This window comes from Aythya marila (assembly GCF_965140915.1).
Source record: "Aythya marila genome assembly, contig: HAP1_HAP1_SCAFFOLD_262, whole genome shotgun sequence".
Taxonomy (NCBI): domain Eukaryota; kingdom Metazoa; phylum Chordata; class Aves; order Anseriformes; family Anatidae; genus Aythya; species Aythya marila.
This window is the reverse complement of record NW_028137456.1, coordinates 36,702-63,320: the sequence shown is the minus strand read 5'-3', so window position 1 is coordinate 63,320 and position 26,619 is coordinate 36,702. Positions and strand designations below refer to the sequence as shown.

General features: G+C 49.2%; 2 protein-coding genes across 2 annotated transcripts in view; both read left to right on the top strand.

Moving 5' to 3' along the window:
- LOC309890804 (ubiquitin carboxyl-terminal hydrolase 42-like) overlaps positions 1–5,367 on the top strand; it is a gene marked incomplete at both ends in the record, with an annotated part of 50,054 nt that extends 44,687 nt beyond the window's left edge. The window contains one exon of the mRNA XM_082785207.1: positions 5,323–5,367. Within this exon, the coding sequence (XP_082641333.1) occupies positions 5,323–5,367 (45 nt within the window). The remainder of the gene's footprint in view (positions 1–5,322) is intronic.
- Positions 5,368–5,534: 167 nt separating this feature from the next.
- The window catches only part of LOC309890803 (ubiquitin carboxyl-terminal hydrolase 42-like), a gene marked incomplete at both ends in the record, with an annotated part of 31,692 nt that continues 10,607 nt past the window's right edge, over positions 5,535–26,619 (top strand). The window contains one exon of the mRNA XM_082785206.1: positions 5,535–5,553. Within this exon, the coding sequence (XP_082641332.1) occupies positions 5,535–5,553 (19 nt within the window). The remainder of the gene's footprint in view (positions 5,554–26,619) is intronic.

The window sequence follows — 26,619 nt, the reverse complement described above, 5'->3', positions numbered from 1 at the left end:
CCAAATTTTCAAGCAGGATTTCCGGGCCAGTGTTGTCTGTCTGCGATGGACTGCTTTGCTAGATCATCGTTCACTGCTCCCTCTGCCAGGCACAGGCCTTTTTGTCTTACTCCCTTGTAAGAAAACTTGCAGAGGTATATGGGGTAGCAGTCAGCAGTGTAAAAGAAGAAGAGACATCCTGCCTTCATACATATATATACAACACAACATCAAAGAGCTCAGCAAGGTCCACCAAGGAAAGGAAGCAATGCAGGAGAAAGACAGGACAACAGGGACAACGGGGAGCATAAGGGAGGAGGCAGCCAGCGGCCTTAAAAGCAAAGCATAAAAAATAGCTTCCAATAGCGGGACCTAGTGAATTGGAGCTCTGGGGTCTGCATCTAGAGATGTCTTTTATATTTATCGTGCTGTTGTGGAGATGGGTCCTCTGGCTTTGGTCATGGTTTTTCATGTTTTGCAATTCTCTCCCAAGAAGAAGCCCTTGTTGGGCGGAGAGGTAGAGGTGTGCTCCAGAAACACAGTGATGGCAAGGAGTCCTCCACTTCATTCTTCCAATTTTTTCTAGCTGGAAGCACTCATAGTTGTCAACTGAATTGGTTTAGAGGAGTAGGAAACACAGCATTGATGGATTTCTGCTTTCTCCTAGATCTTACCAGACCACATGATGATAGTTGTTTTTGTTTTATGTTCTTATGGTACATTATGATATTATACATTTTTTCTGTTATTTTATGTTCTTATGTTATGTTCTTATGTTCAAAACAGAACTCATTTCCAATACTGCCTCAGAGACACCTGGGCCAAAGAGCAGGGCCTTGAGCGGGTAGCTCACCTTGAGCGAGCTCATTTCCTTCCCAGTAGCTGAAATGTGCCCTTTCGGGGCATTTGGGGACTACAGCGTGCTGCTGAGAGGGTTGTTGGAGCTCCTGCAGGGCAGTGCTTCCACTAAGGCAAGGCCTTTTCTGCATCTTCTACTGCCCTGCAAGCGAGGATGCTTGGGGCACACAAGAAGCTGGCAGGGGACACAACTGCAGGGATTGCAGGGATTCCTAAAGTCATAGCCAAATACAAGAAAGACAGGAGGACGTGATGCTTCCGAGAGAAAGGAGCTCGCTTTGGGGTCCAAATCCGTCCCTTTTTCAGGGAAGGAAGAGATGCTGTGCATTTCTCTCGTCCCCCTGAGACAGCCACTGGGTGACGATGGTGCCAAGTGTCTGGAAAGAGACCTTGCTTTCTCAGGCCCAGGTGTCCAGCTGCACACCAAGGCCGTCCCTGGCTTCCAGGCGCAGTTGCCAGGCCCAAGGCCGAGCTCCCCTGCGACCCCCCAGCCCAGCAGACCTTGCTCCTGGCATTGTGGAGCAGCCATTTCACGGCAGCCTTTTCTCCTGGCAGTCAGCTTAGCGCCGAATGCTCTGTCACCGGGACGCCTGAGAGCCATGGGAGCTCAGCAGAGAGTCACTGTCAGTTTGGAGCTCACAAAGGTGGGTGCCCACAAGTGCCCTGAGCGTCCAGCTCGCATTGAGGACTGGTGCTGGCACTCGAGGCGTGGAGGTCGGCATGGTGCAATGGGAGACGCCACTGTCCTGCTGGTGGGACAAGAGACACTGATGTGCTGCTGCTGCAGGAGGAGACTTGAAGGTGCTGCTGCTTAGAGGTGCTGAGGAGCGGGCAGCCTCTTTCGTGGTGGCTGAGCTGAGCATGCTCCTGTTCATTAGTACTCTCCCCTTCCTATGTTTTTCCTAAGGTGGAGAGAGAGAAACGCACAGATCTCTTTCTTTCCCGGTAAGAAATGGAAGAGCCTCGTATCTACATATTTGCCAGATTCATCCTAGCACCCTTGGGACTGGGGATCTGTGTTGATCTGTAATAAAGAGCAATCATCAGCACAGCAAATCCCCGTGACCTTGTGTCTATCAGCATCGTCCAAATCCCTCTCTAGAGCTGTGGGCTGGCCAAGCTGTGTGTTGGATGGTGAAGCTGGGAAATGCTTGGGATGGGGAAGGCTGAGTGGGCCGAGAAATCCTTGCTGGGATGGGAAGGTTTCCTTGGCGTGGAAAGGCATTGGGCTAGGAAATGAGAGAGATGGGAAATGTTCCCGGGCTTTGAAAGCACTGGGAAGCAAAAGCATTGGGATGAGCAATCGCTCCTGGGATGGGAAAACATTGGGATGGGAAGTCTTGAAAGGGGTGGGTAACATTCGCTGAGGAAGGAAATACTTGGAAAAGTCATCCAAGAGAGGGAAATTCTTTGGGACGAGATCTCTTTGGATGAAGAAACACTTCGTGTTGATGGGAAATCTTTTGTCTGGGAATCTGTTCTCATGTGAACTTGTCAGGATGGGAAATGACCATGAGGATGAAAGCTGGTCCTGGCATGGGAAATGCCAGGGAAAAGAGGCGGTGTGGAAGCGTGGTGGGCATGGCAAGTGCTGCGTGGGAGGGCAAGCCTGCTGGGGATGGCCAAGTCTTGCGCTGGGCAGCCTGCTTGGGTCCAAAGCCTGCAGTCCTCCCCAAGATGTCAGCGAGGGGCTGGTGAGCCGTTGGGACGGAACCCCCGTTGCCCGGGTTCCCCAAGCAACCGCCCCACTCTCCAGCCACCATGGCAGGTCCAGCAGCCGGCTCCCGCTCCTCCCGGGGCTGCGGCCCTGCTGGCGAGCCCAGCGCCCCAGAGCTCAGCCCAGCGCCCTTTTTCCCACAGAGGGTTTCCCCAGACGGCTTCCGTGGCTTGCGCAGACGCAAAACTCCCCCTTCGTCGTCCCAGCCGTGCCGCCAACGGTGGCTGCCTGGCTGCTGCCCTCCCTCCCTGGAGCGACGGCGCTGCCCTTGCAGCCCCCGCAGGTACCCACCTTCCCCTCCGCGCTGCCCCAGGCCACCGTCTGGCACGTGGTGCCGGGGGTCCAGGGGCAGGTGCTGCAGCTCCCCGCCGGGGTGCAGCTGCCACCTGGGGGGCACCTCCCAGCCCAGGGGCACCACCTGCAGCTTGGGCAGCTCCCCGCCGGGGGGCAGCTCCCTGCTGTGGGGCAGCTCCCCCACACCGCTCCTCCCTGTGCCCCCAGTGTCTCCCAGTGGGGACAGCCCCTGCTGACGGAGATGCTGGTGCCCCAGGATCCCCTCTGCTTGGGGCCCAGGGCCGTGCTCCAAGGGGAGCTCCTGCACCCCGCAGGCACCTGCCTGCTGCAGGCTCCTGCCCACCCCGGCCCCCCCCCACTCCTCGTGCCGGGGCCTCCGCTGCGGGCGCAGGCGCTCCCCGCGCCCCGCACCCTGAGCAGCAGCCGGGGGCAGCTGCCGGAGCCCTGCTTGCACGCTGTGGGGCTCAGCGAGGACCAGGGGCCCCGCTGCCCGGCCCCACTGCCCCCGAGCCTGCCCAGGCTCCAAGGACCGCCAGCACCCAGACGGCGACGCCCGACGGTGAGTTTGGGACTGGCCCAGCCGGCCGCTGGGCGCCCCACACCCAGGAGCCATGGCAAAGCTGGCATCGGGGGATGCCTGGGGGATTGCATTGGCTTGCTTTTTCCTCAGCGGCGACACTTGCAGAGGTGCCTGAGGAGACCCTGGAGCTGCTGGAGCTGGGCCCCGATGCCTTCACTGAGGCCTTTCCCCAGCTGGCAGGGGACAGCCAGCAGCTGCAGCACGTGCAGGACCAGCTCCTGGCCGACCTGGACAGCTCCGGCTTGGAGGCGCAGCTCAGCTGCCTGGATGCCGTGGAGCCCCAGGACGCCTTCCCCGATTTGCCCAGCAGTCCTGCCCTCAGCCGCTTCCTCTCGCAGCTGCCCGACCTCTGCGAGGACATCGAGGAGCTGAGCACGCAGGGACTGGCAGCCACCAGAGCGCTGGGTGAGGTCCCCTCAACCCCTGGGCTGCACCCCGACAAGGTGCAGGCTGGGCGGGCGCTGCAGCCCCCTGCAGCTGCTGTGCCGCCACTCAGCTCTCCCCTCAAGCCTGCAGCCCGGCCCCAGCTCAGGAGAGCCCTGCCCAAAAGGCCCCCCCAGCAGGAATTCATCCCTGCCCGCAGGAGACCCCTGCCCAAGCCTCCCTCGGCTCCTGTCCAGAGCCCCCCCGACCCTGACTTCCTCACTGCCCTCAGGAGAGCCCTGCCCAAGCCTCACCTGAGTCCCCTCCAGAGCCCCCCCGACCCTGCCCGCAGGAGACCCCTGCCCAAGCCTCTCCCCAAAAGGCCCCCCCAGCAGGAATTCATCCCTGCCCGCAAGAGAACCCTGCCCCAGCCTCCCTTGGCTCCCCTCAAGAGGCCTCAACTTCTCCCAGCCCTGAGGAGAGCCCTGCCCAGTCCCCCTCGCAGTCCCCTCCAGAGCCCCCCGCCTGCCCCTGCGCCCACCGGCACCAAGTGGGGGGCCAAGCGCCCCGCGCCCACCAGCACCCCCAGCACAGCGCAGAGCTCCCAGCACAGGAGGCCCACGACGGACAAGACCCCCGGCAAGGAGAAGACGCTGCTGCTGGGCCAGGCTGGCCAAGGCCCCAAGACGCTGCGCCAGGGCAAGACGGCTGGCCACAGCGCGCTGCCTGGCAGCAGCAGCCAAGCGGGCAGCGGCAGGCAGCAGCCAGCGAGCGACAGCACCAGGGCGCCCAGCAAGAGAGCGCGAAGCCCGGGGGCTGCTGGGGGGCATGGAGCAGCAGCGCCGCCTCTCTGCAGAGCGCGGCTGCTGCCGGAGCCCCTCCCCATGAAGCCCCGTGCCCATGCCCGTGCCCATGCCCGTGCCCGTGCCCGTGCCCGTGCCGTGCGGCCCCAGGACAGGCTCCGGCCCCAAGCCAGCGGGGCCAAGACGCTGCAGCGCCAGCAGCCGGGGACAAAGACCCCCAGCGAGACTTTGCAGCCGCTGGGGGCCAGGGCCAAGGCGCTGGGGCCAGTGCGCCAGCCGCCCTGTGTGCAGCCGCAGCCCACCTCCAGCGGCATGCCCAGGGCCCGGCCGACGCTGCCAGGCTCCAGCGCTGTGCCCGCTGCCCCCCGGCCCCCAGCTGGCCACAAGGCCCAGGCGCTGCCGGCACCACCAGGCAGCACAGGAGCACAGAGAGCTCCCCCAGAGCAGGCGCCCAGAGTGTGGGGCCTGCCAGCCGCAGGGGGCCAAGCGCAGCGTCTGGCTCTGCCCACGCAGCCGCGCACGCTGCAGCGTCCGGCGCAGCTCCGCGTGGACTACGTGCCCTGCGTGGGGCCCTGGGCGGGCCGCGACACAGCACCCACGCCGCTGGAGGAGCAGGAGGAGTCGGTGCCCATCATGCCGCAGCAGCGTCCCGAGCGGGAGCGCCTGAAGAAGCTGGCCCAGGAGGAGCGGCAGCGTGCAAGATCGGCCCCGTGCAATTCTTCGTGCAGCGGCAGAAGGACCACGCCATAGCCTACTATTACAGCTACCCGTGACCGACCTCGGGCTTCTCCTCGACGGCCCCCGCAGCACCCAGGCAGGCACAGAGACCTCTGCAGGCACCTGCTCCAGCTTCAGCCACGCTCCTCAGCCCTTGCCCCTCTTGCTTGCCCTCTCCCCTCTCTCGTGCTGGAGCTAGGGGATGAGCTTGCCACTCTCAGGGATGGGCAACAGCGCCAATGGCAAATGCGCGCGCGCCTCACCCAGGAAGGTGGCAATGGCAAGCTGGGGAGATGCTGGCAGCAGCTGGGCTGGGAAAGCTTGGCCATGGCAACTGCTGCTTGGGACACCAAAGGGCTGAGAGACAAGACTTGCTTCTTCTTTCGGGGCATTGCTCTTCTTTCCTGCCTTCTGGATTAAATTCCTCTCCTTAGGTGGTCACTCAGCAAGGCCTCTGCCTGCAGAGCACTTCTTCTTGCACTGGCATGCCAAGGGGATAAGAACTGGGAGGTCTTTGGGATAGCAAATGATCAGTGGGATGGGAAGTGATGATGGGGATAGCAATTCATTGGAATGGGAAAAATGGGTTTTATTTGTATTAAATTTAAATTTTTTAATTTTCATTTAATTTATTGGTTTTCTTATTTATTTAATTAAATCCACTTTATTGACTGTGTTGTACGGTATGGCATCGTTTTATTATTATAAAATTATAAGTATTTAATAGTATTAAATATTTTTATATATTAATATAAATTATAAATATCTTTATTTATTATTTTGTTGGTTTTTATTCCTTTTCTACCCTATTAAACTCTCTTTATCACAACGCACTGGTTTGGACTTTATTTTTCCTTCCGAGTCATTCTGGATTCACTCCGGATGGGGGGACACTAGCGAACGCCTGTGTGCTTCAGATCCAAGGTCACCTTTGCCCTCATTCAAGATACATCTTTGCATCTGTTGTTGTGAAACAAAATTAACAACAGGAACAATAAAGTTACCTACTTGCTAGCAGCAGCTCTACATTTGCTGGGGTCTGCTCTGTGCATTTTGAAGACCATTCCATGCTCTTCAGCCCCTTCAGGAGAAATGTATGGTTCTAGGAAAATGCGTCTTGACCTGATGCAAAGCTGTGACGCAGCCTGCAGCTGCTGCAAGCCCTGGCATTTTACCTGCAGCCCCTCCAACAACTCTGATGTTCCCTGCATCGACTTCAACCACTGCGGCAGGACCTGAGGCCCCTCAAAGCATTGTCACACACCCTGCAGCCCCTCGAGCCCCTGGCATGTTCCCTGCAGCCCCTCCAGCCCCTGGCATGTTCCCTGCAGCCACTCCAAGCCTGGCACAGGCCCTACAGCTGGCTCCAGGGACGACCCCGTTGCTGTCTCAGGCACCAATACACACAAGGGGAAGGAATGCATGCAGAAGTCATCTCGTTTCGGAAGGGCAGAAAGTCCTCCCAAGAAGGGGAAGGAGCAAGAGGAAGGCGAGGCAGCCTACCCCAAGGTAGGGCCATCCCAGGGCACAGGAGGCTGTTGGAAAGGAGAGCAGAGAGAAAAGCAGCAGGAAGCAGGTGATCCCCATCCCTGGACAGCTGCGAGCCATGGGACAAAATTGCAGCTGTCCTCCAGGCGAGCACATTGTCAGCTGGCTGCTGCGCTGCTGGGATAGCAGCTGCGGGAGCCTGGCAGCAGAGGGCAGGGAAGCCAAGCAGCTGGGATCCTTCTCTGGGAAAGGGGGCACTGAGAAAGAGCTTGCAAATGGGGCACAAGCCCTCAGCCTCTGGAGGCGGCGCCTGTCAGGCGTGAAGGAAAGGGATCCCTTCTGGGAAGATGCTGTGGGCTTGCTGAGGCTCGAAGAACAGACGGTGCTGGCTGCTACCAGCGTGCTGCAGCAGCGGCAAGACAGAGCCGTGGTGGTTTTCCTCAGCTGGGCAGCTGAGCTCCAGCACAAGCGCTCTCTCCCTGCCCCTCCTCCAACGCCAAGGGGAGAAAAGAGGCTGGCAAGGGCTCACGGGCTGCCAGAAGGACAGGGAGATCACTCCACAAGGAGCGTCACGGGCAAAGCAGGCTCAGCACAGCCTGTTCCAGTCCAGCCCGGGGCCTGCTCCTGCGGGGGCTCTCCACAGGCCGCGGCCTCCTCCAGGCCACAGCCACCTGCTCCACTGGGGGCTCCTCCACCCGCAGGGAAGCTGCAGCGTGGAGATTTGCTCCACGGGGGACCCATGGGCTGCAGGGGGACAGCCTGCTCCACCAGGGGCACAGCCTGCTCCACCAGGGGCCTCTCCCTGCACAGGCCGCAGGGGAACTGCTGCTGTGAGCCTGGAGCACCTCCTGCCTCCTGCTGCACGGACCTTGGGGGCTGCACAGAGCTTTCTCACTCCTCCCTGAGCCAGACGCTGCTGGGCAGCAGCTTTTGTTCCCTTTCTTAGATGGGCTCTCCCCCAGGCGCAAACATCATCCTTTTGCTCTGCGTTCTAGGCAGCAGCAGGTGGGTCCCTCCTGGAAGGAGCCTCCTGGAAGCGGCCCTGAGCTCCCATGGGGCAGCTGCTGCATTCTCCTCACAGAGGACACCCCTGCAGCCCCCCGCTCCCACAGCCTGGCCACGCAAACCCAAGCCAAGACACCGAGCGAGCCTCCCTGATTGCCAGGCAGCAGCTGGCTCAGTCTGGGATCCCAGGCCAGTGCCCACAAGACTCTCCTGGGCCTTGAAAAGCAAGCCTTGTGGGGACGGAGCACCCACAAAGAACGGACTCACACAACAGGACTCCTTGCCAACACTGCCTCACAGACACCTGGGCCTTGAGCGGGTAGCTCACCTTGAGCGAGCTCATTTCCTTCCCAGTAGCTGAAATGTGCTGTTTCGGGGGCATCTGGGGGCTACAGCGTGCTGCTGAGAGGGTTGTTGGAGCTCCTGCAGGGCAGTGCTTCCACTAAGGCAAGGCCTTTTCTGCATCTTCTACTGCCCTGCAAGCGAGGATGCTTGGGGCACACAAGAAGCTGGCAGGGGACACAGCTGCAGGGATTGCAGGGATTCCTAAAGTCATAGCCAAATACAAGAAAGACAGGAGGACGTAATGCTTCCGAGAGAAAGGAGCTCGCTTTGGGGTCCAAATCCGTCCCTTTTTCAGGGAGGAAGAGATGCTGTGCATTTCTCTCGTCCCCCTGAGACAGCCACTGGGTGACGATGGTGCCAAGTGTCTGGAAAGAGACCTTGCTTTCTCAGGCCCAGGTGTCCAGCTGCACACCAAGGCCGTCCCTGGCTTCCAGGCGCAGTTGCCAGGCCCAAGACTGAGCTCCCCTGCGAACCCCCAGCCCAGCAGACCTTGCTCCTGGCATTGTGGAGCAGCCATTTCATGGCAGCCTTTTCTCCTGGCAGTCAGCTTAGCGCCGAATGCTCTGTCACCGGGACGCCTGAGAGCTGTGGCAGCTCAGCAGAGAGTCACTGTCAGCCTTGGAGCTCACAAAGGTGGGTGGCCGCAAGTGCCCTGAGCGTCCAGCTCGCAATGAGGACTGCTGTGGCACTCAAATTGTCACCTGTTTGCTGCGATGCTGGGATACCTGCTCTGGTAGCCTGGCATCAGAGGCCAGGGAAGCCAAGCAGCTGGGATCCTTCTCTGAGGCAGGGGACACTGAGAGTGGAAATGGAAATGGGGCACAAGCCCTCCGCCTCTCAAAGGAACCCCTCAGATGTTTAGGTATAGTAAACTTATGTATATCTGTGTGACTCTAGACCACAACATGTTAGTGTTCTGGTTTGTCCACTGCTTTGTTGTGGGGGCTTTGAGTTGGCCTCTACTCTTTAGGTGAATGCTGACTTCATATCTATGGTGCACTTTATTCTTAAAATGGGAAGTTTCTACCAATTTCCTGTCCAAAGTTCCTCATAAGCCAACTGCAATCATCATTTCAGATGTATCTCCCAACTTACACATTTCCTAATTCTCCTTGATATTTACTCAAGAAATGCATTTTCACAGAGACGTCATATTTTTCTCTCAACTGGCATCTGGCTGAGCAGAATGATGTCCTTTAATTCCCTTCCACACAATAGGCAACTTGTTCCTTCTGTCTTCTGAACACTTCCTCCTAAGTTCAATGTGAATACAAGTGGCAGAATTTTGCCTCATGTCTTAAATGTGTGGCAGGGCTGCCCTGTCAGGTGTACTTATACTGGAGGAAAAAAAAAAAAAAAAAAAAAGAATAGCCATACACACCATATAACCACTTAACTTTTTCAGTTCTTCTGTTAAGAGTGCATGAACATGGGGTTTTGTTGTTTTATTGTTTGTTTTAAACTCCTGACTGCCATATAGCAAACATGACAAAAAAAAAAAAAAACAACCTTTGTTGAGAATCTCTAAGCATGGCTCTACTTTGTATTATCAAATGTCACTTCACCTGAACCATTTCAATCACAAGGGATATCCTTCTGTCAGGCTCGGTAGTACTTCCCAACTTTATGTCACCTGGAAATCTCAAAGCTCATATGTAATTTTTAGTCTTCGGCCACCACGTCCATACTGAACATACCTAAATTTGAAGTCATCTCTGCTCTGAATAAGAGGTTGGGTTTTCAGAGGTCCCTTCCAGCCTACATTTCTCCATGAGTCTTTGCCTCCTTAGCAGCTGCAGTTTCAGAACTGTCTCTGAGAATCACTACAGGTAACCTCTCCTTTGCCGGTAATTCCCTCTTCGAACAGTGTGAACAATTGCAAACTCCCTTGATTCACTTGCAGCCCCAAAGCCCAAATCCATAGATAATGTATCAGAAGCTCACAGAAAGTGAAATAGATGTAGTTCATCCCCTGTGTAGGGGAGCACTGGTCCTACAAAGGCAAGCTACTAAATTCTCTGGAAACAAATTAGCTTTAATAAATTATCTTGTAAATTCCACATTACCCGCTACTTCCCTAGTCTTATCTCTTCTTGCTACAAAACTTTGCCCAGCGTTGATGTCAAACTAACAGGCCTGCACTTGTCTGGATCACTCTTTACATTCTCCTGGACAGAAGTATATTTGTTACTCTCCCATTCTGGGGACTAGCCCTGATTGGCACAACTGTGATGTATTTTTCCTACTTGACTTGTTGTTCTGTGTGCCAGTGCTGTTAATAGGCTAGGTAGATATCAGCTTGTCATTTTTCACTTGAATCACTGTAGATTTTTATTTCACCTCAGATGATGTTGTGCCTAGTGCCCTACCCTCATTTGCAATGGGAATCCTGTCACTGCCCTTAATATCACATTGTTGTTGCTGTTAGATGCAGGAAATAAGATTTGCAGCATTTGAGACATCATTAACTTTTGATCTATTTTTGCCTCGAGTATGCAACTGTCCTAATTTGTTCTCTTTGTTCCCCCTGGGTTCTGTGGCTTAAGTATCATTTACTATTATTGTTTAATTTCCTATGTGAAGGAGGTTTTGGGTCATTCGTACTTTATTTTTGCAGTTTTTAACCTCTGAAATGTACCTTTTCTCATTGCTTTTTTCCCATCTGAATTTTGAATTTTAACTCTGCCTTCTCTGCACTCCAGTCCCAGAGATGCTTAGTCAGACTCAATGATTCATTTCCTTAGATTTCAAAGTTTGCATTTGTAAGCCTCAAAAATTTCATTCTAAGCCTGGTTTTGTTTTATGTTTTGTTTTATCAGTTTTATGGTATGATAAGCTTTTGCTTCCACTGAAGGGTAGAAGTCATTATGAATAGTGCCAACAAAACAGAAACATAACAATGAAAATGATATTTGAATTCAGAAATAGGTATTTAAAAAGTTCACCTTCTCCAGCACAAATGGGGAAAGTAAAATCAATAAATAAATAAATAGAGCAGTCCTAAATCATCAAAACTGGCCAAAGAATTAGAAGAAGCACTATTTTTCCAAGGCTGCAATGTTTTCCATTCATCTCACTGGGCCAGCAGAGCACTAGAGAGCTGGATGCACTGAACTCCTGGCTCATACCCTAAATGACCTGCAGGAAGATCTTCTTATCTCTGTCCCCCCGTTTCTCCTTTCAATCTCTGTTTTGTCTGTTTGTATCACTAGCTATCAAAGCGCTACTGAGATATGCACGTGCAGCACCCAGCACAACCTTGTTTCAGGCTCCAGTGGGACCTTTAGGCATTACCATCCTATAAACAAGTCACAGTGATAGTGAGTGTAATTACAGTCGTCAAACTATTCCAGCTCCACATCATTAGCCATGCCCTGAGCTAAATAACATTTAAATCAGTTTGATATGTCATCTGTGGCTTTCTTCACTGTCACTTGCAATCCAGCAAACTCCTTCCTTCATGTTTCTAGATTAGACAGAGGGTTCTTAACTGCAGACATCCACTTCCCTGTTCAGGAAGCAGTGAGACCTTTCATCTTCACCCAGAATTAAGATGATATCCAAGCATCATGAGACACAGCGCGTATGTCTCCTAGGCCCATCCCATAAGAGCAGGACATTTACCTCACATGAGAAGAAGACTTAATGCAGAGGCAAAGCAAGATACTCGGTGTCAAAGCCATGTCTGGATGAGCATTAAAGACAGATCAAAATTACCCAGTACAGGAGGAAAATCTATCATTTGAAGAAGATTATGGTCTCTGATTATTAGTTTCAAAATTAGTTTTTTTCTTTGGATTTCCTCTGAACTTAAACTTAGTTTGGAATGCCTTTGGTTTTGAATAGTTCTGAAATTGTATTACTTCTCCTAAGTAAGTTGATAGTCTGTTCTATTAACGTGAAATTGAAATAATATAGTGAAGGATCTGCCATCAGTTTTACTGTGTGCCAGGCTGAGAGCCTTCCTGTACTTAAAGGCAACCTATAGGAAAGCTGGGGAGGGGGTCTTTATCAGGGCCTGGAGTGACAGGACATGGAGTAATAGCTTTACACTGAAAAGTTAGATTTCTGGTATATGTTAGGAAGAAATTCTTTACTGATAGTACTTCACATCCAGCCACTCCAGCCCCTGGCATGTTCCCTGCAGCCCCTCCAAGCCTGGCACAGGCCCTACAGCTGGCTCCAGGGACGACCCCGTTGCTGTCTCAGGCACCAATACACACAAGGGGAAGGAATGCATGCAGAAGTCATCTCGTTTCGGAAGGGCAGAAAGTCCTCCCAAGAAGGGGAAGGAGCAAGAGGAAGGCGAGGCAGCCTACCCCAAGGTAGGGCCATCCCAGGGCACAGGAGGCTGTTGGAAAGGAGAGCAGAGAGAAAAGCAGCAGGAAGCAGGTGATCCCCATCCCTGGACAGCTGCGAGCCATGGGACAAAATTGCAGCTGTCCTCCAGGCGAGCACATTGTCAGCTGGCTGCTGCGCTGCTGGGATAGCAGCTGCGGGAGCCTGGCAGCAGAGGGCAGGGAAGCCAAGCAGCTGGGATCCTTCTCTGGGGAAGGGGGCACTGAGAAAGAGCTTGCAAATGGGGCACAAGCCCTCAGCCTCTGGAGGCGGCGCCTGTCAGGCGTGAAGGAAAGGGATCCCTTCTGGGAAGATGCTGTGGGCTTGCTGAGGCTCGAAGAACAGACGGTGCTGGCTGCTACCAGCGTGCTGCAGCAGCGGCAAGACAGAGCCGTGGTGGTTTTCCTCAGCTGGGCAGCTGAGCTCCAGCACAAGCGCTCTCTCCCTGCCCCTCCTCCAACGCCAAGGGGAGAAAAGAGGCTGGCAAGGGCTCAAGGGCTGCCAGAAGGACAGGGAGATCACTCCACAAGGAGCGTCACGGGCAAAGCAGGCTCAGCACAGCCTGTTCCAGTCCAGCCCGGGGCCTGCTCCTGCGGGGGCTCTCCACAGGCCGCGGCCTCCTCCAGGCCACAGCCACCTGCTCCACTGGGGGCTCCTCCACCCGCAGGGAAGCTGCAGCGTGGAGATTTGCTCCACGGGGGACCCATGGGCTGCAGGGGGACAGCCTGCTCCACCAGGGGCACAGCCTGCTCCACCAGGGGCCTCTCCCTGCACAGGCCGCAGGGGAACTGCTGCTGTGAGCCTGGAGCACCTCCTGCCTCCTGCTGCATGGACCTTGGGGGCTGCACAGAGCTTTCTCACTCCTCCCTGAGCCAGACGCTGCTGGGCAGCAGCTTTTGTTCCCTTTCTTAGATGCAAGATACCTTCTTAAATTCAGTCCAGCCAAGTAGGAAAAGTAAATGTGGACAGCTGTATCTTGGCAAAGAAGATAGTAGGGAGCAAGGAGGTTCAGCAGTCAAGATGGAAGGTGATGCCATGAGGCTTACAGGCTAGTAATGTTCTAGTGAAACCCAGCCTTCCTAAAGAAACCTGCCTGACTACTTGATGTGAATAACAGACTCTGTTCAGCTCTTTCCTAACACAGAAACGGTGCTGACTGCTTCTTCAGAGTAACAGAAGTTCGAGATACTACTGAAATAGTTGTGGTTCAGATGTAGATCTGATTTCTCCTAAGCACACTGAATTCACAACTGTTGATCCTCCAGAGGAGGCTTTGCAATTGAACACCTGGAGAATAGGTAAATTTCCCGCTGTTGTTCTCCTCTCCTCTTGTTTTGTTTTGTTTTGTTTTGTTCCTAGTAGCATAGGCTTAAGACTCTGAAGAAACAGGCTGCTTTTTTTCATTTCCAGCACTGGCTGTTGCTCCTGAGCCCCGCCTTCTATTTTTGCAGTCATAGGATATGTGAATATAAATTCGTGGAGAGAGGTAGAAAACTCTTTCAACTGGTGTTTTTTCGGCTATGTGGGGAGAACAAATAGAGTGGCTTTGAATATTCTGGCTCTTATTCAGAGCAGCATGTGGAGGGAGACAGATGCGTTTGCTTTTTTAGTGCAATGGCTTCAGAAGCAAGAGGGGAAAAAGCACTTTCTCTGGGAGCTGAAGAAGGTGTCCTAATCACAGGAGAGGTTTCTAAATGGCATATCTTTGCGAGCATTCCTGTAGTCCGGAGGTTTTTGTTTGTTTGTTTGACGTTGGAAGGTTTTACTCTTAATATTCACGTCCTTCAGCAGAAGTGAGAAATGTGATTTTATTTTGTGCAGTATCGCGGACCCTCCAAAATCTCCTGGGAATGATGAATACCTCGCCCAGTACCAATGTGATGACGGTGGAGACCAGGAGAAACCAAGAAGATCAAAAGAACGTGACCTCATTTCAAAAGAAACCGTTTTGTACAGCGAAGAGTCTTGTGAGCCTGGTGAGAAATTGCGGCAAACTTCCTCTCTCAAGTCTGACACTGAATGTAGCTCTAAAATCCTTTCCTCCTCAGCTGTTACAGAGAGATGCCAAGATACAAAGGACAAGACTAAAACCACTGAGAAAGAGCATTACGAATGCAAGAGGGAACATGCTCCTAGTGAAGAGAAGGAGAGTCAAAAAGCAGGTCCTTCCAGCAAGAGAAGGGTAAAGTTGAATACAAAGAATACAAACTTGAGCTCCTGATTGGCTTCATGCTGAACTCTGTGCTGTTCTTGTCCTAATCTTGGTCTCTCCATAGATAATATGGTTTAAATCCAAATAGAATCGTGCGATGAGGAAGATCTCACTGCAACAAATTCAACATCTAAAATCAAAGTTGACATTTTCCGTGATTTTCTTCCTGAGCAGAAGTGTGCAGTACTCCTTTTATATTAACGTAGAGATTATTTCAAACACTCTTGAAGTGCTTGATGAGTTAACAGTCTGCAGATTTATTATCAAATCAAAAAAACCCCAACTTGGTAGACTATTTTTTTCCCAGTTTTGAATGACCACTAGGAAGAAGGTAGTTCCGGCATCAAGAAAGTCATGTGGAATGTAACAAAATTTACTGAACCAGTAAGTAAAAAATGTATTTTTCTATTATTTCCATTGTTTCAACTCTTCAGATGCTTATGGATGGCATAGATAACAGAGGGGAGATCGTGGTAATCAGAGCTACCAACAGACTGGATTCTATAGATCCTGCTTTATGAAGACCAGGATGCTTTGGCAGACAGTTCCTCTTCAACTTGCCAAATAAAGAGGTGAGAACTTAAATTCAACGTTAGTGCTACCATGGCAAAGTCCAACTTTATAGGAAAAAAAAATAATTGACAACTTGAACAAAAGAGTGATACGTGGAGACACTGCATTGTTCCATGGAGGGCAAATCTGGTACTGGATATATATGGTCAGGATGATACCACCAAGTAGTTAGTTCTATAACCAAACCTTTCATTCCCAAAGTTGTACCTGTTTGCTTAATTATTTAGTCCACTTGGGCGCTTTCATCATGAAGTTGTGTTTTTGGTCTCAATCCTTCACTTGTGAATGAATAGGGGACGTGTTTGCATTTGATTGTGCCCCTGCTCAGTGGTAGTAGTTTGAGTCATAATTCTTTTCTTCTTTATAGTAATTGTAGCAATTGGAAGCATTGTGCCAGAAGTGCTTTCTGTGAATTTACTGACTGAAAAGCAAATGTGATGAAGTAATAAGACTGTCCCAATGAAAGCTTGCTAAGTTTTAGAGAGGTTTTTTGGACAGCAAAGAAATGTTTCTGGATAAATTTTTCATGGCAGTATTTTCGTCTGGGTCCTTAGGTCTCGTAGTTTGGAAACTTGTTATTGAAGCTATAAATGCCTTTTCTTTCACTGTAGGTTCCTAGAAAAAGTTCAGTATAACAAATAAGAATATTCAATTTCATGGTTGACAATGCAGAGTATATATTAAATAACTGTAAAATACTTGAAAGTTGAGCAAGTAAGAAAAGCGTATTAATAGATGAGGGGTTTTGAGGGAGGACTGTTTTGTTTTTTGTTGTCTGTTTGTTTGCCTTTTGGTTTGTTTGTTTCTTGTTGGTATTTTTAAGGAAAACTTGGGACAAGCTAAAATGCAATGATTTTGCCTCCAGGCTAGAAAAGAAATTGTCAAGATTCATGCTCGTGACTGGACCCCTCAGCCACCGGACATGTTGCTAGATGAACTAGCTGAGAAATGCATTGGTAAGACTGAAACCAAAACGGATTCTTGCTTGTGACCAAGTTGTAAAGAACCTTAGCTTGTACCAGGCAGTACCCATGCTCTTGTGCCTTGCTGCACAAGTAGTCAACGAGGCAGCTGGCACGCCTTCATAGCAATCTGAGTGAGATGCTTTCATCTATTTACTCTTTGTTATCGTTCCTCTTGTTGTCTGAGAACATTAAATGGTTCTGGGGCATCTTCCTCAAGAGTATAGTTTTTGATGAGGAGTCTGCTTCAGCTGCATAAGCGCAGGATATCAGGCAGTGAGCAACATGAAACATCCTTGCAGAGCGGTAGCACTTTGAATTCCCTGTTAAGCTGTTTGGTTTTGGCATTACAAATTCTTTAAATGTTGCATGTTGTAAACCTGGGCCTTGACCGATGTAACGTTTGATTTTTGTTTGTTAGGATACTGTGGTGCAGATATCAAATCTTTATGTACTGAAGCTGCGCTGTGCTCTTTACGCCGATGCTATCCTCAGATTTATGCAAGTAGGGAGAAGTTGCTACTAGACGTTAATTCTATTAAAATAAAAGCAAAGGACTTTTTCATGGCTATGAAGAAGGTTGTTCCAGCTTCAAACCGGATCAAGGCTTCACCCGTACAAGCACTATCACCCATTTTCAAGCCACTTTTTCAAAGATCAGTAGAGAATATTTTACAAGTTGTGCAGAAGATCTTCCCGCATGCACAGCTTGCACTAAATCACAGAATCACAGAATTTCTAGGTTGGAAGAGACCTCAAGGTCATCGAGTCCAACCTCCAACCTAACACTAACAGCCCTCCACTAAACCATATCCCTAAGCTCTACATCTAAGCGTCTTTTGAACACTTCCAGGGATGGTGACTCCACCACTTCCCTGGGCAGCCTGTTCCAATGCCTAACAACCCTTTCAGTGAAGAAGTTCTTCCTAACATCTAACCTAAAACTCCCCTGGCTCAACTTAAGCCCATTCCCCCTCGTCCTGTCACCAGGCACGTGGGAGAACAGGCCAACCCCCACCTCGCTACAGCCTCCCTTGAGGTACCTAAAAAGAGCGATAAGGTCACCCCTGAGCCTCCTCTTCTCCAGGCTGAACAAGCCCAGCTCCCTCAGCCGCTCCTCGTAGGACTTGTTCTCCAGGCCCCTCACCAGCTTCGTCGCCCTTCTCTGCACCCGCTCAAGCACCTCGATGTCCTTCTTGGAGGTCCTAAAGGAGGACCGACAGCAAGGTATAACCACAGCATCCACTTCTTTATAATTCTGCTAAAGCAAAAACTTGTGGTTTGTGCAATCAACTTAAACCTTTCAGACATAATGGTGGTAGAATTTTATTATTTGCATGTGCATGTCTTTTTTTTGGGCAAGTCTGGAATACAACACATAGGTTTTATTGTGGATTCGAAACTGAAATGCCAAATGGAAGCTCTGAATGACTCAATACACAGTAAAGGACGATGCGTTCTCTACTGAAGCATCCTGCTTCTGAGGGCAGCTAAGATAATTAGCATTTGTAGAGGTTGACTTGAGGTTTGAAGTATAAGGCACCTATTTTTCTTTAAAAAATCAAAACTCAGATCTTTGGAGGGGAAGCATTTCTAGGTCAATGTTTCTAATTCCTTTCTGAAGAATGTCAGGACCAGGATACAAGTATAACTGGTCTAAGCTAAATATTGTTTTAGCTATCATCATTTTTAACCAGTCTCCTAATTTAAATGTTTGTGGATCGTACTATACACGTGAGATCAATTAGCATTGATATTTACTAGATGAATGGAATTCTGTGGCCATCACATCCTTTATCCCCGTGCTTTCATTGTGGGAACCTCCTCCAGAAAGAAATGGTCTTGTTTGTTTTGTTTTTTTTTTTTTTATCTATTTAGCAACTGCAGAAATTGTTCATAATCTCCTTTATTCTAAGGGGGAGAAAAAAATCACCAAGAGTAGCGTACCTTATACGTACACATCAGTGGGACTTAGTAGAGCTTTGTAGGGCCTTGTGCCATCTCCTTAGATCTGTGGTGGGCTGAACTCTAGGAAATAGCTTTCAGTGTGTGCTCTCAAATGAAGAAAGGGTTTTGGCACTGATTTAGAAGCTGTATTAATGGAAGAGAAAGAGACAAAGGCTATTCAGGAAAGTTAACAAACCTCTTTTGCCTTTCAGAGCATTTCAATCCTATTTTACAAGGTGATATGTTTGACAGTGATGACGATGCATCCTTGGTTTCTGGAGATGAATTATAAGATGGAATGCCTAACGGACCAGAGAAAAAATGCCTCTGTTTCAGCAGGTAAAGAAAGATAGATCCCTGTTACGTTTAAATTCTCAGGTCTGCTGAGTCTTTGTAAACAGTTCCAGCTGTTAAAAGTGCGAGGGGTGGTAGACGAAGGGGTAACATCAAGTTTGTGTGTTGAAGGGGTGCTTGGTATTCACAAGAAGAAAGGGTGGAGGGACTAAAGTTGTAATGAAGTTGCTCTGAATGACCAAATTGAAAAGCCCAGGCTTCTCTTCGTAAGCCAAAGTGATCCATAGACTACCAGAACACGTTGACTTAATCCATGGCATTCTTTGAAAGACTCAAGACCACATAAATGTGCTGTCTGTCCTTTTAGCTAAAAATACCCCAACTTTATGGGTTTGTGTTGCCACCTTTTGCCCTTCTGTTTTCCAGGATTGTTAAACCAGTAGTGAATTATGTAGCAGAAAGAAAACTGAGAAATGGCTTGTTAAAACACCTTGAGAAAAAATTGAATGGTGTCTTTATTTGTTAAGCCACCAAGTTGTGTTAATCTTGTGATATTTTAGTATGGAAGTCATGCAAGCCCACAGTTGGAAAGTTAGATCATGTTGTCACAGCTGGATCAGTTATTTTTCTCAGTTTCTATTGCTGTGCTGTCCAGAAGATTTTCTGTGCTTTAGAGCAAGGCTAAGTCTCTAGCATCATTGATTTAAGCCAGAAAAGGTACAGCCTGATTGTAGTGGGGAAATAAATGCTCCTCACAAATTTATTTTTAAATAAATATAAATTTATAATAAAGTAAATAATAAATATATAATAAATAATAAATTTATAATAAAGTAAAGCAAGATTACAGGGATATTAAATTACACTGGCTTGTAAACATGGTGAAATTTCCCATCCTTGATGGGTCTAATACAACAAGTCTTTTCTCCCTTCTCTGCCCTGTCCTCTTTCTTAATGTAGGCAGTTGAGAAAGCCAAAATTGGAACGAAAAAAAGAATATAACACAGGTAAGTGGCTGTAAGTCCCCGGGATACCTATTTGCTCTGGTTACTGAAGAGGATGGCACTTGGTCACTCCATGGCTTTCATTTGGCCCCAAAGCCTTCTGTAGTCAGCTGAATTCACTCCTCAGTGACTTTTCTGTGAAGAGAGGTAGGTGCAAATAGGAGATTTTATGAATTCCTTGGGGAAGGAGCAGTGTGAATTGCAGCTTGGTAGGCACAAAGCAAACTGTTCTAATTGTGCAAAGTAAATCGATACTTGATAAGTTCAAACTTAGTTTTATAGCTGGCAAGCACAAAAGTAAACCTTAGCTGTGATCCTAGCAGCACAGTGGTGTAGCTCTTCCCTTCCCCTTGTCCTCTTGGCTCTTTTAATGACAGTGCAAGCAACCAACTTGTGCCAAAGGGTGCTGTATGGCAAACAATGGGCAGGCTTTTTTCTAAAAAGCACGAGTTTGAGTTATGTGGTGTTTGGGTGTTTCTCTTGAAACGATTCTTCCCTCCTTGAGCTGTTAGATCCTAATGCAGGAAATGGAAGTGCTGCATGCATAAACAGAGTAATCAAACATACACCTCTTAGGAAGAGGCTTGCAATGTCCTAGTGTTTGTTTTGAGCACTGTTAGATACAGTTTGACATGAATGGAGTGAAAACACCTTAGAGAAAGGTGTTGATTGTTCTCACTTTTCCAAGACAGAAATAACTGGAGTAGATTTCCCTCCTGCATGGAACAAAAGTTGCACGTTTGTTTTTGTCTGGCTAGCTTTCAGCCTCTTTAAAAATTTCCCTACAGGTCCCAGTTTTAAGTAGACAGTTTAAACGTGCAGAGCGATAAAGAAGTGGAATGCAGTGGTTGTGACACCAACTTCTGATCTGAAATGTAAAGAAAACTCAATCCACTTCAGGGTGCCTTTTTTGTTTGTCTGTTTCCATTTTACAAGAGCAACGGTGAAATAAGGAGAATCCCATCTTCACTGTTTCAAAATCCTTTGTTTCTGCATTTCAGTCACCAGAACATTGAGGAGTAGAGGTGGTGCAAAAACTGTGAGACGAGTCCACGGAGAAAACAGGGACTTGGAGCTGCGCCGCAGCTGTAGAGTCGGACACAGTCGGTACTCGACTACTAACTCGTCCATTCTATTTGACAAACTTATGACAAAGTAAGTCATCTTTTCTTGCAGACCTCTTAGAATGATCTTTCTTAGCAAGCCTTTGCACTATGGCATGATGTTGGCCTCGACTTGCTCTTTAGTTTGACAGCAAAGAGGTATGGCTGCTCCTGGCATTTCCTTCATGTTTACAGGGAGACACCGTTACCTGGCTAGATAAACAGATTTTCTTGAAGGTGCTATTTCAGCATATAAGAATTGATTTAAAAAACAACCAACAACAGCAACAACAACAAAAGTGCTTCATGGCTTGCTAGTTTTGTAATCTCACATTTCTCCAGGAATACTTGATTTGCTGCATTTCACCATTACACTCGTCAGCGCCGCTGATTCTGGTTTATCACTATTTGCATTGCAAATCTCCTTGTCCAAAGCTTAAACTGATGTATGCACTTCTTGAAAACAAAACCTGAAGTTGCAGAGCAGAAGACTCAAGTCATTATGTTAGCAGCTGTGTAACCATACTGCTTTCCAAGCATAAGATGTCCAGCTTATTTTGTTTCTATGAAGAGTTTAAATGGCTCCCGTTAAGCAAAGATGTCCCCACACTGCTACTTACTATTAAGCAAGGATTCCACCTCCTTTGGCTGAGGTCTGCTCCCTTACTCATATTCGAACATTCATCCAAGTAGCCTGCAATTCCACACTCTCGGGGGAAAGTCCATAGAATAGAAAAGGTTCCTCCAGTCTCTTCCTCAGCCTTTTTTTTTGAAGCATGCAATAAAGCAAAACATTCACAGGCTGCCCTTCCATGCAAAACAAGGCAAATTAGTAAGACAGGAGCCACAAAACTGATCGTCCTTTAAAGTTAAAATGAGATTTGAAATAGATCGAGTTAGCAAGTGTTGTAAGTCTGTAGCTAAGTCTGGTTTTGCCAATGCAGCACAATTCCCTATCACGTAGCCAGAGGTGCTTCTGTAGCTCCAAGAAGCAAAACTGCTTTGACAAAATACTGTGTCATCAAAGCATTCGTTGGCTCGGTAGGCACGGCTCAGGTTCAACAAGTTTGTGAAAAAATGAGTACTAACAGAAGCAGCAGGGTCCAAAGAAACACTTCATGTCCCCACTGCGAAATGAGGGGCTTTACCTTGAGTGTTATGCACACTGTCAATAGAAAAGCACTGTAACAGAATCTGCCACGGCAGTTTGCATGTTACTGAAAGACCATCAGAGTGGGACTGCAGCAAGATCATTGCGAAGTTACAAAAAAAACATGTGGGGGTGGGAGTTTAGTTGCGTTAGATAACACAATCTTAGATAAAGATTTTGGTCTTAACGTAAAAGTAAGGATGTCTACTGATCTCTTCAACTCCAACAACTGAAGCCCAAGTCTGAAAAATCGCCTTTAAGAATGCAAAGAAAATATTTAACTCTTCTGTATGTTCATACTTTGCTATCAAGCAAAGGAATGAATGCTGATGCCTTAACTATGTAGGGCTGTAGCTTACAGAGAGACTACACCTTCCTGTTTTTTTCCCTTTAAAAACGTTAAATGCACGTGAAATTATTTGGGGGTGTTTTCACATGCAAAGCCTAATGCAGTGCATGCAAGCCCTGTCATCTTCTTCCTCTAGTAGTGTCGCGTTAAGGGGTGTAGCCGATTGACCGTCATGGGTCCCGTCGGATTCAGGGTGCTGAACTATCACGGTCACGGATTCACCAGCAACGCAGTACGGCCTCGCTCTAGTCGCATTCAAGGAGAACTCTCACAGCTAGAAAGAATGCAATTAAGTGCAATTTCTTACGGCGACAGGTACACAGGTTCTTTGGATTGTCAGTGATAAATTCACTGTCTGCAAAAGCAAGCTAGCATGCATGAAATGCACAGGTACACAGCCTAGGTATTAAGACATGAAAAAGCATCAAAACTCTAGAGATTTCTAAGATTCCACAGAGACGCCTGGTATAAGCAAGCGTTCAGATCTTACCCCACGGCGTCCCAATGGAGTGGGGGTGGGGGAGTGAGAGGCTCAGCCTGTCGAGTGATGTCAGAAGGAATCCTTCCTGATAGTATCTTCCCTAACATCCCCTTTCTCTTAAAGCAATTGATATTATTTTCTATCTTTAAGGTGGAGCTTGAGTGACTTTAGTCATGCATATCTTGGTTGTGCTTGGTAGAAATGATCTCACTTGCGTTTAAAGGTACAGGCTCTGAGAAATTCCGAGGGCGTGCTCAGTGAGGGGTGGTTGCACCTTGGAGGCGGGTAGCTTTTGGGATGGAGGTGTGCTTATGATGCCTAGTCGCTTAAGGCGATTACTCCACAAGTAGTAACTTAGTGTTGATTTAACTACAGCATATCTAAAACATAAGAAGGATGTTAGTATGGAAGAAGCCGATGAAGCCAGTCCTTAAATCTTACTACTTATTGTGCATGAGCAGACTGGCGTGAGTTTTAGCTATACTGGCAAATATCAAACCACACCTGTGTCGTCCCAAAGCTGGGGAAAAAAAAAAAAAACAAAAACAAAAACAAAACCAAGGAAATGTTGAAGCAAATAGAGAGGCCTGTAGCTTGTGCAGTCTTTTAGCTAAGAAAATAAAGAAGGAGAGAGACAGGTAGCCTTGAGCTAGCAGAAGCAAGGAAGAGAAGGGCTAAAAGGGAAAAAACAGGAAGGAGAACACGAGCTCCAGACTGACCTATAGTAACCTTTTTCTCATTAAGGGTCATTAGCACATTAAAAATCACACCTGTCAAAATGCTAATCTATGCTAATGTGGGATTCGGTGTGTGTCCCCCCTCTCCTGTTCCCCCTCCCCCCCGGTATTCCTCTGTAATGCACAAGCTCAGTGGAGATAAGTTAGGTGAGCTGTAATAACCAATCCAAAGGAGCCAAAGAGAGAGTTTTCACAAGTTTCCTGTGTATAAATGACGGTGATTCGAGTCAGAGGTGTGCTTGCTTTGCAAAAGATGGCCAAGTACCTGACTCTGCAGAGTTCTATAAGTAATTATATAATTAAAAGACCTTCGTGTGCATTCCGACTCTGGGTGCTTATTGGCGCGGTGCACTCTGCACGAACCTGCAGACAACATCTGTACTCAGTGTCATGCCTACAGACAACCCTCTGCTGTTTATTTATTCCTGCATATTTTTCTGTGCATTCAACACAACCCCTTTGGCACAACTAGTTAACCACGTAGCTGCCAGTCCACCACTCAGTTGCACTTGTGAAGAGGAAAAGCTATTTCCATCTACTGTAGGAGCACATCCTCTAAATGCAAGCTTCACTCAGCTGGTCATTTACTGCAGGACAAGATTTGAAAAGTGTTGTTGAGTTCTGGGTTTCCTGCTTACAGGAAAAATTAAGTGCTAGATCGCCCTCTACTCCGCTTTGTCTGCTGCATTTAATGAGATTAAACTGATTTCGTTTGCTCCTCCGTTTATGGACAATGAGCTGAAGGAACAGGTACAGCACATTAGCCTGGAATGCCTTCCCTCCCAACCAAAGTAAACTGGAGCTGTAACTAACACAAGCAAAAGCAAGGCTTCCATGTTTTCAGCTGAATAAAGTTCCAAAAAAATCATCCTCTGGGATTTGAAGCTTACTTCACATGACATGCCAACGACTCTTTTCCCTCTATTGTAAAGCGGATCCCTGCTGTTAGTTGCTCTACAAGCAAAGGAATCGTCGGTTTGGTTACCAAATAGCCGCTTCTGCAAACGAGAAGTGTTGTGCTCTCTCTTCCCTTTGAATGACTCCACACTTCTCATCAGCTACTGGATTGCTGACCTAGAATCAGAGAACATCCCAAGGTGGAAAGGACTCCCAATAATCACCAAGTCCAACTCGTGGCTCCACACAGGACCACCCCAAAGTGAGACCCGATGTCTGAGAGCATTGTTCAACACTTGTTGACCTCCGTCAGGCTCGGTGCCATGAGCAGTGCCCTGGGCAGCTGTCTCAGTAGCCAGCCACCCCCTCAGCGCAGCACCTGAGGCGCACGGGGCTCGGCGGGGCGGCCCGGGAGGGGAGGACGGCGGGGCGAAGTGGCAGCTCCCTCAGAGCCGTCTCCCCGCCGCCTCGGCTGCATGTCGTGGCTTTTTCGTGTCGGGGCTTTTTCATGTCGTGCCCTCGGTCTCTCGCCGTGGGTGAGATGCTGCTCCCCAGCGCGGACCCCTTGCGCGCGGGGCCTGCCCGCGGCGGCGGCGGGAGGGAAACCCCAACCCCAAAGCCCTCCCGGCAGGGAGAGCTCGGGGTGAGGGCCGATCCGGCACCGACAGTAAACACACGCCGGAGGAAACGCTCTGGTTTTAGCCATGAGCAGCGCGGCCAGGTTCAAAAGGCGTCATGCTGGAGCTCCGAGTTCGGCGGCGTTCCGAGGCCGTTGTGGCGGTTGTGGAGACGGCCCCGGCTGAGGTGGCTGCTGCTGTTGCTGCTGTCCCCTCTGTCCCTGCTGTTGCCGCTGTTGCCGCTGTTCCCGGACCTTGGAGACCCCCGGCGGCTCCCTGTGCCAGGCCCTGTGGCCCCGGGGAGCTGCCCGCCGCCTCGTCGGCCAGCCCGGCAGCAATCCTACCAGCACAGAATAGCCCACTGCGTTTCAGGGTAAAGTGACGATTAATTTCTATTTCCTGGCCTGGGTGCTGCTTTCTTCTTTAAGGAAGCTTCAAGGTTAAAGGTTCAACTCAGTTATGTCAGGGTTCAACTCCGTTTCGTGAAGGGGCTCTTGTACGAAAGCTTAAGCTGGGATTGACTCTCTGCTAAGCGGAGGCCAAACGTGGACCTACTGAGAAGCAGGTCCTAAGTGATAACATTTTCTAAAGAGACTGCTAAACACATCTGAAGAGTGCTGCTGCAGAACTCTGAATGGGGGGATAGCAACTGTCTTAACTGATCTGGAATCTTGAATTTACTTTTCAATGGACAAGAGGTGTGTCTCTCAAGGCAAACAAAGAGAGGAGTAACACCCTCTCTTGTCACTCATGTCAACATAAATTTATGCTCAGAGCGTAGGTGTAGGAACAGCATCAGTACGTATATGGAACACCGGGAGAGGAAGCATCTTTCGGTATTTACAGTTTTTCTACTATCTTGCCAGAGAGACGTCATCTCCAAATGAGAAATGGATGTATTTTGAAACAGTGGTGGTGGATCGGATTTCTTCTTTCTAGTGTTAATATTTGCTCTTGAATCGTACTTAATACCTGGTAACACCTCAATCAGTTGTCAAAAATAAACTTAAAAATGTGTAAGGCTTATCTCATTGGTCAGTATAAAGATCAAGGTCTTCCCTTCCCTTCCCTTCCCTTCCCTTCCCTTCCCTTCCCTTCCCTTCCCTTCCCTTCCCTTCCCTTCCCTTCCCTTCCCTTCCCTTCCCTTCCCTTCCCTTCCCTTCCCTTCCCTTCCCTTCCCTTCCCTTCCCTTCCCTTCCCTTCCCTTCCCTTCCCTTCCCTTCCCTTCCCTTCCCTTTTTTTCTTTTTTTCTTCTTTCCTTTCCTTTCCTTTCCTTTCCTTTCCTTTCCTTTCCTTTCCTTTCCTTTCCTTTCCTTTCCTTTCCTTTCCTTTCCTTTCCTTTCCTTTCCTTTCCTTTCCTTTCCTTTCCTTTCCTTTCCTTTCCTTTCCTTTCCCCCCAGTATTGTTTTTCTGTTCTCCTTCTCACTGCAGTCTTGATTTTGTTTCTTGTCCCTTAAGTATGTTTCCAATGTGTTGCTGAAACATTTTCCCTTTCAATCCTAAAAAAGGAGCTGTCACTGGTGAAGATTGGAGCTTATCCCTGAGCCCAGGAGCTGTCACCTTAGTCTTCCAATCGGACAAGGACGACTTCATTTCTCATGTAAATGCATTTGTCAGGTTTGCGTATTGTTTTTTCAGGAATGGAAAGTGTGTATAGAATGGATTTAAAATCAATTTTAAATGTAAAACGTCAAGGCAAAAAAGTTCTAATTACAACCTCTGCACACAATTTGCCAGCTGTGGGACTAGGAGTTTTCTTATTTACTGTGTTTTGTTTAACGTGTCTGAAGTTTAATGGACAGCAAT